This window comes from Gymnoscopelus braueri, assembly GCF_963280865.1.
Source record: "Gymnoscopelus braueri genome assembly, chromosome: 15".
In the NCBI taxonomy this organism is placed as follows: Eukaryota; Metazoa; Chordata; class Actinopteri; order Myctophiformes; family Myctophidae; genus Gymnoscopelus; species Gymnoscopelus braueri.
Genome location: NC_137620.1, coordinates 49,200,837 through 49,213,095, shown reverse-complemented (window position 1 = coordinate 49,213,095; position 12,259 = coordinate 49,200,837). Strand labels below are relative to the sequence as shown.

The following is a 12,259-nucleotide window of genomic DNA, read 5'->3' as shown; positions in this document are numbered from 1 at the left end:
CTTTTACTCAAGTAAATTTTGAATTCTGAACTTTTACTTGTAACAGAGTATTTCTATTTTGCAGTATTAGTACTTTTACTTAAGTAAAGAATTTGAGTACTTTTTCCACCACTGAGTAGGCTATATAGAAACCTACATACTTCATTGGCTGCTGCAGTTCGTTGGAGCGAGCTGTATCGCGGCCGCCATATTAGAGGGGGGAACGCTTCCGGACTGCTGGCCAATCACAGCGCATCTTTCCTGGGACTTGTCAGAATCTAGTTGTATAAAACTATAACGGGATATTTTTTATACAACTAGATTCTACCAAGTCTCTGAAAAAATACACGCTGCGATTGGCCAGTAAGCGTTCAGGAAGCGGGCCTCCTCTAATATGGCGCCGCGATACAGACGCCCAAGAGCCGGAGGAGGCGTCTACCTTTATATGCCTACGCAGGTTTAATGCAGGTAATCAGTGTGTTGCCAGATATTAAAAAATCACACCCTGTGTGAAGTGGGCGGTGTCTTGCTAGCTAATCACAATACTGAATGGAGTCAACCAATCATGTACAAAAGATAAATACATTTATTGAAACACTCTTTATGATGGACGAAACCATAACTTTACAAAAACCGTTTTTTGTAAAGTTATGGTTGCTTATATAGGGCTATGCACATGTGTCATGTGACACTGGCCAATCACAGTCCTGAATAGATTGTGATTGGCCAATCACAGCGCAGGATAATTGTACAAATTTCCAAACCTCACTTTTAGGGCCGGTTTCACTGCCCAAGATATTTGTACATTTTTCCAAATCTCACTTATAGGGGCGGTTTCACCGCCCAAAAAAAAAAAAAGAAACAAGCGGCCAGGTCTATGAGAACAAGCCCAAAAGAGGCAACTATAGGCTCAGTTTTACCACTTCACATCGGCTATTTGAAAACAGCAGATCAACAAGCTCACAATGTGTCACGTCACGACACGTCGGGAGCTTGTAATATTTTTGTGATTATTCTATTGATAACTTTTCCGATTAAAGGTAGGGTAAGTGATTTGCAATTATTCAAATAATTGCAAAATGGGTCTATGTTCTGATAGTGCTCGTTACTATAGAGTGTCCTGTCCATATAAGGATTCTCCATGTCTCTCCAGCTCTTTATAAAACAGAAAATGCATTTTCGTTTCAGTTTCAGTTTCATTTCCAATTTTATCCAATCAGGACAGAGAACTCAATCAGGATATAGATTAAACAAGTGAAATTGGAAGTGATGACACTAAGAAATGAGCAGGCAAAATTTGAACTGGAACACTATAAAAATGAAGCTTAAAAATGGGTACTTTCTCCTGATTGGCTGAGATTTTGACACCTACCAGAAAATGTATTTTCTGTTTATTAAAGAGCTGGAGAGACGGGGAGACTCCTGTTATAGAACAAACACTCTATAGCAATGATTACTATCAGAATATAGTGCTTTAACCTTTTAAAAAAATACTTTTTGTTTTAACCCAAAAATTTCACTTACCCTACCTTTAATCGAATTATCTCGATTACTTTGCTAAACTGTTATCCGCCCCCCTAAAAGTAAACCCTGTTGTGTTCCCCCGACAGCTCCGCCAGGATGAAGATCGAGAACAGCTTGCCCCTCCCCCAGCTGCCCGAGGCCCCGCCCCACATGGGCCTCCAGTTCACCGTGGCGACGGAGGAGGACTTTGACGACATCATGGCGATGAGTCAGCACATCTACGGCGGCCTGGACTACATCCCCACCAGATACACCGGCTGGCTGCAGGACCACAACCGCACCGTCATACTGGCCCGCAAGCAGGGCAAAGTGGTGAGTTTTACACCACGGGTTCTCAACGTATAGGGGGTCCAGGGGACCACCAGGGGGTCCAAATGGATCCTTAACCCTTTAAGCCCTGGAACGCATCGGTGTTATTTTTTAAATTTGAGCTAAAAAGCATTCTTTTACACTTTGGCTAATTCAAAAATAGCAGATATACAAGCTCATAGCGCGGCACCGAGTGCCGCGCTATGAGCTTGTAGATCTGCTATTTTTGAAAAATCAAGAAAATGTGTGCAAATCTTTGAATCTATATTTTTTTAAAGCAAACGTTTGAAACTCAAATCTTTGCTTCTGGGGGGTCCCTGGAACAACACATTTTGAGATGGGGGTCCGCGGCCAAATACATATCATTTTGGGGGTCCTTGACATGAAAAAGTTTGAGCCCCACTGATATAGAAACATACGTTTTTTTTCAGAATACTGTTGGAATTTTTAAGACATTTCTAGAATCGGCTTCAGGTCTTAAAGGGTTAACTCATTCACTGCCAGAGTAAAACATTGTCTATAGCCGACCTGGCCAGCGATTCCAAGCGTTTTCAGTAACCTTTTTAAAAATCATAGAATATTATCATTATTATTATATATTACAACAATCCACCCGCACAAAGCAACAGAAAGCAGAGAAAATTTGACTGTTATAAATCGACTCAGTGGTGGAAAAAGTACTCAAATTCTTTACTTAAGTAAAAGTACCAATACTGCAATATAGAAATACTCTGTTACAAGTAAAAGTCCAGAATTAAAAATTTACTTTAGTAAAAGTACAAAAATATTGGCATCAAAATGTACTTAAAGTACCAAAAGTAAAAGTACTAAATATTTGAAAATAGCCGATCTACAAGCTCACAACGCGTCGCATCGCGACGCGTGTAGATCTGCTATTTTCAAATAGCCTAGGTTTAAAGTGGTTAATGTATGTTTCATTATATCATAATTTATATCTGAAAGGTAACTAGTAACTAAAGTTTTCAAGTAGATGTAGTGGAGTAAAAGTACAATATTTGCCTCTGAGATGTAGTGGAGTAGAAGTAAAAGTATTGGAAATTGGAAATACTCAAGTAAAGTACAAATACCTCAGAATTGTACTTAAGTACAGTACTTAAGTAAATGTACTTAGTTACTTTCCACCACTGTAAATCGTATTATAATAAACGAAAACAGCTTCATTTTGTGGTGATCACATGATTTCTGGGCGTACTCTTCATCATCATCATCATCATACACAGGCTGTGGAAGAGCGCCCTCTTATCTTGAACCACTGAAAACACCACATGATGAGAATCTCGTCATTGGGCGGTCAATGAGTTAAGGGTCTGTAACTCTGAGGCCCCTTTTCCACCAAAAGAACTTTGGTTGTAAAACTGGTTCCGCTCTGGATCCTTGGGAACCGTGGTGCTTTCACGGAACCGGCCGCGAACCGGCTTGCGTTTCCACCGGTTTTAAGCAGAACCTTTGTAATTGGGGGGCGTTATAGCTGAATGGTTAGAGAGCCTACCTGGGGAGGCTCTCTAACCGGAGTCCCCAGTTGCCCCAGAACAGGAGTCCCCAGTTGCCCCAGGTTTGATTTACCACAATCCAGCTCTTGCCGCCCGCGGGCGTGTGCACGAAACGAGCGCGAGTGTGAGAATTTCACCGGCCCCTCGCCCGCTGACCTCTCCGCCCCTAAACTTCTCCACGCGTCCCAAATAATCGCCCGTTTCTCGTTGAAAATGAATTTCTAAGGCGCATCACTCGCTCCCCGTTTGAAACGTTCTTAAAGGTATCATGACATTCATGTTTACACCACATTCAGAGTCTTTGTCCTGGTCCTTCAAACGTGTACAAAACGTTTTAACTGAAAATTCCACTCCAGTGATTCACTGTAGGTGCTTTTGTCTCACATTTCTAAAGCCTTTTCAACTGCAATGAAAAAATAAATCTTTGCCTGCGGGTGTCGCTGGTGAGGGATTTTGCCTCTGCTCCGCCCCCCCCAAAGGAAAGGATAGGGGAGGGGAGGGGCGAGGAGGAGAGTGGGCGGGATTAATCGACTGTGACCTCACTGTCGAAGGGCCAAGCTCAGATTACTTTTCAGCCTAATTATTCAGAAAACCCCAGACCACAGAAAATCCACTGAATGTTCAAAGTTCAGATTTTTTGGGTGTAATTGAGGTCATAAAACCCCCAAAAAAACATAACAAATTAAAAAAGTGAAAATGAACGTCATCGAACCTTTAACACGCTGTTCCGTCCCCGTTCACAGATCGCTCTGGAGTCGGTGTGCATCGTCGACGACGGGGAGACGGTGCTGGTGGAGGGTCTGCGCGTGGCCCCCCAGGAGCGGGGGAAGGGCGTGGCGGGGGTCCTGCTGCGCTTCTGCTCCCAGCTGGTCAAGTCCAAGTATCCAGAGGTCAAGGTCACCCGCCTGACCCGGGACGACCAGCTGGGACCCAAGGACTTCCAGAAGTACCGCCTCATCACTAAACAGGTACTATGCTAGTGTCTAGAAGAATCATTGAACAGGTACTCTTAGACCCAGGGGTCCTTGAGGGGATTCTAGGGGTCCCCCACTGAAATGATTGAAAGTTAGGAAACCAAATAGACATTTACAGATCTGTAATAATAAGAAAATCTTATGAAAGGCAGCTGCAAACATCAAGGTTTTTTTGCGCTTTGATTTAAAAGAACAGAGTGACAACAGACCTGCAGTTTTATAGGAATGTGTTCCTTTCCAGAGAGATCTGGATGGTTCATGACATTGCACAAGATCAGAAATGTATTTCGGTCCCTAAACCATTGAAAGCTTTATAAACCAACAGTAGTATTTTTAAATCAATTATTTGACACAGAGGAAGCCAGTGTAAAGATCAAATAACTCATAATAATGAATACATCAATACAAATCCAATACTCAAGTAAATGTAATTTAATTTGGACAGTGTCCACTACTGTCTGTAAAGTGTCTTGAAACTATTTGTTGTGATTTGGTTCTATAGACCAATTCACAGACACGCTGCCTGTAGGCAGTCATGGAATGGAATGGAATGGAATGGAATGGAATGGAATGGAATGGAATGGAATGGAATTGAATTGAATTGAATTGAATTGAATTGAATTCAATTGCACTGCACTGCACTGCACTGCACTGCACTGAAGTGAATAACCTTTGACCTTCCTCTTCAGGGCATCCTGCTGGTTCGCTTCAGAGCTGAAGACCTGAAGGCCTGCCTGGCAGATCTGGGTCCGGATGGAGAGCTGCTGTCCTCTCCATCTGGACCTCCATCCTCCAGCCTCCACCTGGCCCCGGTGCGGCTGGACGACACGGCCATACAGCGCCTCTATCTCGCCAGGTCGGTACAGTCTGCTATTTCTGTTTTGAAATTTCGCAAAAATAAACCAAAATACGTCTGTCGGCGCTCAGGAAAGACCGTCTTGGTCGGACACACGGCTCCTTAGTGTTACTATCAGGATTTGTTATTGTAATTATAGGTTTGGGCCGCCATGCTGCCCTCACAGAGTTTGGGCCCTAACGCGGCCCTAACATAATTATAAAACCTACGTCGGATGGAGATCCCTGATGTCATCAGTATATGCCCATACATGGGCATGTGACTGGGTTATGTCTGAGTCATAGTGGCGGTCCGCAGTGGTCCGCCTGACCGGTCTATTAGCCAATTTTAATATAGGATATGGGGTAGTCAGCTCACAACACCTTGCAATGCAACATATTGTGAGCTTGTAGATTGCCTTTTTTTTTTTAGAGAGATTTTTCACAATCTTTTACAAAATGGCTTAACACTGACACAGCTAAAGATATCGGAAGATAAAATGTAATTTCCACCCAAAATACTAGTAACATGCAGACCTGCGAGGCCCACCATTGCTCCGATCCGCACCAAACTTGGCACCCAGGCCTGGTGCACCTATGGGTGCCTGGGTAGAAAGGGTATGAGAAATGCATGGGGGGGAAAAAAACTGTTTTTTAACCTCTGAACCTCCTCCAGTGACCTGATGGATGGCGTCCTGCCCAACGGCACCATCGTCCAGGACTGGCAGCCCTTCAAGCCTCTGTCCAGCAACATGGACATCCTGCTGAAGAAGGACATCGACTGGCTGGTGGACGATGTGTCCAAGCCCAGCGTGGCCAGCCTGTGTACTTTCCCCTTCAGGGTCCCCATCGGAGACCACTGGTAACCTACTGTCTGTTTGTTTACTAAGAAACATTACAGTCTGTGTACCTTAGTCCACTGGTAACTAACTGTCTGTTTGTTTACTAAGAAACATTACAGTCTGTGTAACTTAGTCCACTGGTAACCTACTGTCTGTTTGTTTACTAAGAAACATTACAGTCTGTGTAACTTAGTCCACTGGTAACCTACTGTCTGTTTGTTTACTAAGAAACATTACAGTCTGTGTACCTTAGTCCACTGGTAACCTACTGTCTGTTTGTTTACTAAGAAACATTACAGTCTGTGTACCTTAGACCACTGGTAACCTACTGTCTGTTTGTTTACTAAGAAACATTACAGTCTGTGTACCTTAGACCACTGGTAACCTACTGTCTGCTTGTTTACTAAGAAACATTACAGTCTGTGTACCTTAGTCCACTGGTAACCTACTGTCTGTTTGTTTACTAAGAAACATTACAGTCTGTGTACCTTAGTCCACTGGTAACCTACTGTCTGTTTGTTTACTAAGAAACATTACAGTCTGTGTACCTTAGACCACTGGTAACCTACTGTCTGTTTGTTTACTAAGAAACATTACAGTCTGTGTACCTTAGTCCACTGGTAACCTACTGTCTGTTTGTTTACTAAGAAACATTACAGTCTGTGTACCTTAGACCACTGGTAACCTACTGTCTGTTTGTTTACTAAGGAACATTACAGTCTGTGTACCTTAGTCCACTGGTAACCTACTGTCTGTTTGTTTACTAAGAAACATTACAGTCTGTGTACCTTAGTCCACTGGTAACCTACTGTCTGTTTGTTTACTAAGAAACATTACAGTCTGTGTACCTTAGTCCACTGGTAACCTACTGTCTGCTTGTTTACTAATAAACATTACAGTCTGTGTACCTTAGTCCACTGGTAACCTACTGTCTGTTTGTTTACTAAGAAACATTACAGTCTGTGTACCTTAGACCACTGGTAACCTACTGTCTGTTTGTTTACTAAGAAACATTACAGTCTGTGTACCTTAGACCACTGGTAACCTACTGTCTGTTTGTTTACTAAGGAACATTACAGTCTGTGTACCTTAGTCCACTGGTAACCTACTGTCTGTTTGTTTACTAAGAAACATTACAGTCTGTGTACCTTAGTCCACTGGTAACCTACTGTCTGCTTGTTTACTAAGAAACATTACAGTCTGTGTACCTTAGACCACTGGTAACCTACTGTCTGTTTGTTTACTAAGAAACATTACAGTCTGTGTACCTTAGACCACTGGTAACCTACTGTCTGCTTGTTTACTAAGAAACATTACAGTCTGTGTACCTTAGACCACTGGTAACCTACTGTCTGTTTGTTTACTAAGAAACATTACAGTCTGTGTACCTTAGACCACTGGTAACCTACTGTCTGTTTGTTTACTAAGAAACATTACAGTCTGTGTACCTTAGACCACTGGTAACCTACTGTCTGCTTCAGTGTTGATTTTGACAGCAAAGTTTGATTTAGTTATAGTGATATTTTAGTCATCTGAAATGTTTTAGTTTTTGTCTAGTTTTAGTTGACTAAATATCATAAGATTATAGTCGACTAAATCTACAGTTGATTTAGGCGACGGCGGTGCCTTGATGGCGTCGTAATGGCTGATTTTACACTTTGTGAGCAAGCACACCGATTGTGAGCTTGTAGATCTGCTATTTTCAGAGCGAGACACTCGAGCGCAACCAAACATAAAAAAAAACGTGTCTTTTAGTTCTATTGGATCTCTTCTCCTCTGGTCCCTCACTAACACTTTAGTTTGGTTTTTATTTGTTGACGATTTTGTCAATATGTTTAGTTTTAGTCATCGTAGCTTAGTTTTTATTTCGTTTTCGTCAATAGTCATAGTCAACAAAATCAACACTGGTCTGTCTGTTTACTAAAAACATTACAGCTTCCGTCACACTGTTCTCTGAAGTAAAAACATCTCACTCCTTTTCAAATAATATTGTTGATAAATATATATTTTTTCAATTCTTATTCTAATTATTTTCCTTTACTTGTTTTCTTTGTAATTCGACGGCTTGCAAAAGAGACATTTACATATCGTCGCTGTCAGGCACAAATCTTGTATCTCCAAATCTTTTTTGCGTCGCCAAAAAGACTACTGTGTGTGTACTGGTCCATCGTCATTCTTCAATGAAATGAGATGAGATGCATGAGTTAACCAGTTCACTGCCTCCTTCAACCCTTTCAGGTACTACCTCAACATTGACATGTTTGGTAAGGACCTGGCCCTGGTTCGCCGGCAGTTCCTGTGCCACCTGCGTCGCCACACCGCCACCCTGAAAGGTATGGACCAAAGATAATAAGGGACAACATATTAGTGCATATCTAGGCTCACGAGCCAGACTGTTGTCTCCCACAATTTTCAAATTACGGGTTTTTTCCCCCATGCACATTGTTTGAATAGCACAGCATTAAACATTGATCTGTTGCCCCGCCCTGAAAGGTCACGTGATGTGCCAGATGTTCCTGGACCCGCCCCTGTGGAAGCCCATGGTGGAGTTCTGTCGCCGAGCGCTGGGGGTGGAGCTGGTGAAGGAATACACGGAGCAGTGCGTGGTGGAGTCCGACCTGTAAGACCAAAAACACAAAGAAAAAAAGCTTCCCGATCGGATCGAGACGCGAGGAGGAAAAACAACAACAACCCGGAAGACAAAAACAGAGGATGAAGAATGAAGATGAAGGATTGAAGAATTTTGCTTTTTCAACGGACACCCGACTCGACTGTGTTCTACTGGAAACGAGACAAACTATCCTGGAGACCTGGCGAAAAACAAAGAAACCCTGTCAAGACAAGACGCCCACTTAAGGCTGCATTAGATTATTCTAACATGCTTTTCCGATAACGACAAATAACTCTTTAAAAAAGGGGGGGGGGGGGGGGGGAAAGAGGTCTTAAACGAAGAGTTAGCTTCAGGAAATGCTTTCTCACAAGTTCTCCATTCAGTTAACCTTGCTCCCACCAGCCTACGTATATTATCCTACGGTAGCATCAGGAAAAGGCGAAGCTCACGTTATTCTTTGGAGAAAGAAAAAAAAACCACACAAACAGGTTCTTAGCTCGGCACATGTCCTTAAAAGCCTCTCCTTTTTTTGTAAATATTAATTATATAAATACATAAATAAATATATATATACTTTTGGAGTTGGATGAATACGTCTGCACATCTCTTTAGGCACTTTATGAAAACCCCATAATGTCATGTTTTGTTTAAACGCTTAGCACCTTAACCGCAAAAAAAAGATTCAAAACGTTGATTGAGAATTTGTTTTTTTTTTGCGGTTAAGTGGTTAAATGGTTAAGTTGAAGGGAAAGGGGTTGATATAAACTCAAGTAGGAGTGAGTAACAAATCCCAACATTGTCATGTAAATCATGTAAACGTCTTTGAGAACCTGACGAATCTCTCCAAAAAGAGACAAAATCAACAGTCAAGCAAAATGTTGACTCCAAGTCAAGACTTTTGACTGTCGAGCAAATAGTCTTAACTGAACTTTGGGAAATGTTATTTTATTTTTATTTTTTTTAAACCTTATACCGTAGTTATTTTTTGTTCTCTTAACATTTTATTAAGGTGTCTATGTTAATTCACTTCAATCATGCCACTAATTTATTGCTATTTTAACTCAAATGCAGCATGACATTTTAAGAGGTCATTTATTAACACCTAAAGCTTTAGGAAACTCTTGTTTTTATTATTATTATTATGCAATCAGACTTACTGTTACAGATCGCTAGGGTAACAGGAGCTTAAATCGCTTTTTACCAGTTGCATTTCAAACGTTTGCCAGACAGCTGTGCAGTCTAACCAGTTGCTTAATGAATATAGATTAGAACATTACAACGGTATTGATAGTTATGTCATTGTAAGTCTTTGTCATCTGAAATCTTTGCCGGGGGGAGAAAAACTAAAGAGAAGCTTTTTAAGAAACAGTTTGCGATAGCGTTCGAACACCGCGGTCACCATCAGATAGAGTTCAGTCACGTTATTTCAGTCGAATCCGGGACAATATATACGGGAATACTCTCTCTTGGAAGCTTCATAGCCGACTCAAGACCCTTCATAAGAGCCTTCATAGTCTAAGAGCCTTCATAGCGTGTCCTGTTTAGCCTCATGCGTACTGTACTGCAAGGAAGTGGAAGTGTCAATTTAAACCACCATGTTCTTAAGATGACGCAACCTTTTTTTCAAATTAACTCCAGCGCAAAAACTACGGACCCAAATATGAAAAGAAAACCGCTTTTATTTTTGGTTGACCTGACCCGCGTCGGGGTGGGTCCGTTCCTCGGACCTGTTATGTTAACAGTCCCTGACTTTGATAAGAACAAATGAAGGATACCACTTCAAAGAGACGGATTTGACAGAATATCAACAAAAGCAAAATCACGTTCACTTTTTCCCGCATGCCATTTGAAGATCACATCTTTTGGAAAACAATATTTTTGAAAAAAACAGCAGCAAGACCAGCTGTTTCCCTATATCAACCCACCTATTCTACAGCTTTTTTCCCCCGTTTTGTTGTTTTTACTGTTCCCGTTCGGGCCAACAAGGAGAAATATTTTTCACTTCCTGTTTTGAACAGAAGAAAGCCCGTTTTTTTTTTGCTGCGACTGACCGCTGACGACGACGGTGTTGAGGAAGATGCAAGCAGCCTGAAAATCCCCATTGACAGAAGAAAGTATGCCAACAACAGCGCCCCCTACCTCCACCTCCATGCTACAACACATTCCACTCACACACCCACCACAGCCATCAATGAGCAAATCCTCTAAATCCTTTAAATGTCTCACAAGCAGGTGCACCCTCACTAGAGCCACATGCTCACAAGCAGGTACACCCTCACTAGAGCCACATGCTCACAAGCAGGTACACCCTCACTAGAGCCACATGCTAAACGGAGCTTCTCAACTGCTGTATAACATCTGAATGTTTGTTTTTTTGTTTTTAATCTCAAAGTGGAGGCCCAACAAATCTGGGTCTAAGGCCCACACGGTTCCCAACCCGGATCAGGGCCCATGTGAACAATTCAAAAGCATTTTTTACGGCCACGGCAGCCAAATGAAGTGGTCAGATGGGTGTCAGATGGGTGGGCTGCGTGATTTCAGATCAATCAATCGATTGTGTTCTGGCTTGAATCAATAAGTTCCTATTTACTGGTATCGGAATGAATAAACAATAAAATGTTCAAGGTTTTTAAAGAAAAAAATAAATACCATGTTGATTTTCTTTACATTTATAATCTTTCTTGTTTTGCCAATTATTTGGGGGCCCACTCACGGCCCGTAGGTTGGGAACCGCTGCATTAGGGTCTACACAAGTATCCCTCTGTTAAAGGTGCTTGTCCACATTTACTGTGGCAAAGTGTGTGTGTTTTTTTTGGGGGGTCTCTATCCACTGGTTGAGAAACTGCTCCATCAAACCTATAAAGTGTGTCATGTGTGCTAGCTTAACATGCTAGCTTTAGCATGTCTGCGTCCCGGTGCGGTGGCGCCCCATGCTGTCCGTGTCAACGTTTTAGATCGTCATTACTGACGCCAAAACAAAGAATAAAGATCGCCTCAACACCATGTTGTTCAAGCTCAAGCTCACATTCACAGGTTACAGTCTTTCCAACGAACGACTGAATGATACGTTTTAGTCATCATTTGAACGTAGTCTGTCCCCATATCTGTGTCTGAACACAAGTGTGTCTATATGCATATATAGCCTGTGTCTAAGACCACATGGCCGGCATGGGTCCACACACTGTGTTGTCTAATGAGGGTGTACCGAACCGTGATGCTGGAAATGTCCACAGACACAATGACCAACACAGCCCGACAACTCAACATCTTTAAAAATGTCCCACATTTTGGGTAAAACCATTGCCTTTTGATTGCTCATTACAAGGTTTGATGTTAGATATAATCTATCTTACAAACAGAGGGACATTTTGGTCTCACAAACTCCTCCTACTTCATCAGAACATTGGGACTTGGTTTGGGGTTTTACGGGTGGTGCCCTGCGTGAAACGTGTGCAAGTAAATGTCTGACGATATAAATGTATGACCCAAGTATTATTATGTGGTTTGTCTGGGAGACAGCGATGGTTATAGAGCCGGTTAATGTTTGTTTCCATGCATTTCCTACATGTTTTTCATGTGTTTGAGGGAAGCTTGAAGGAGATGGAAGGTCTTCCAATCGTGGAGAAAAGGTTGTTGCATAATAATGTATCAGAGAGGCTCAGAGCTTCTACCTGA

The 12,259-nt window shown here is 42.0% G+C and overlaps 1 protein-coding gene across 1 annotated transcript; it reads left to right on the top strand.

Moving 5' to 3' along the window:
- Positions 1-1,599: 1,599 nt before the first annotated feature.
- nat16 (N-acetyltransferase 16) lies at positions 1,600-8,597 on the top strand (the record flags this gene model as incomplete). The annotated part of the gene is made up of 6 exons (XM_080450733.1): positions 1,600-1,815; positions 4,067-4,291; positions 4,987-5,153; positions 5,808-5,993; positions 8,212-8,306; positions 8,467-8,597. The coding sequence occupies 6 exons, from the start codon at positions 1,600-1,602 to the stop codon at positions 8,595-8,597; spliced, it is 1,020 nt and encodes a 339-aa protein (XP_080306859.1).
- Between the last annotated feature and the right edge of the window lie 3,662 nt (positions 8,598-12,259).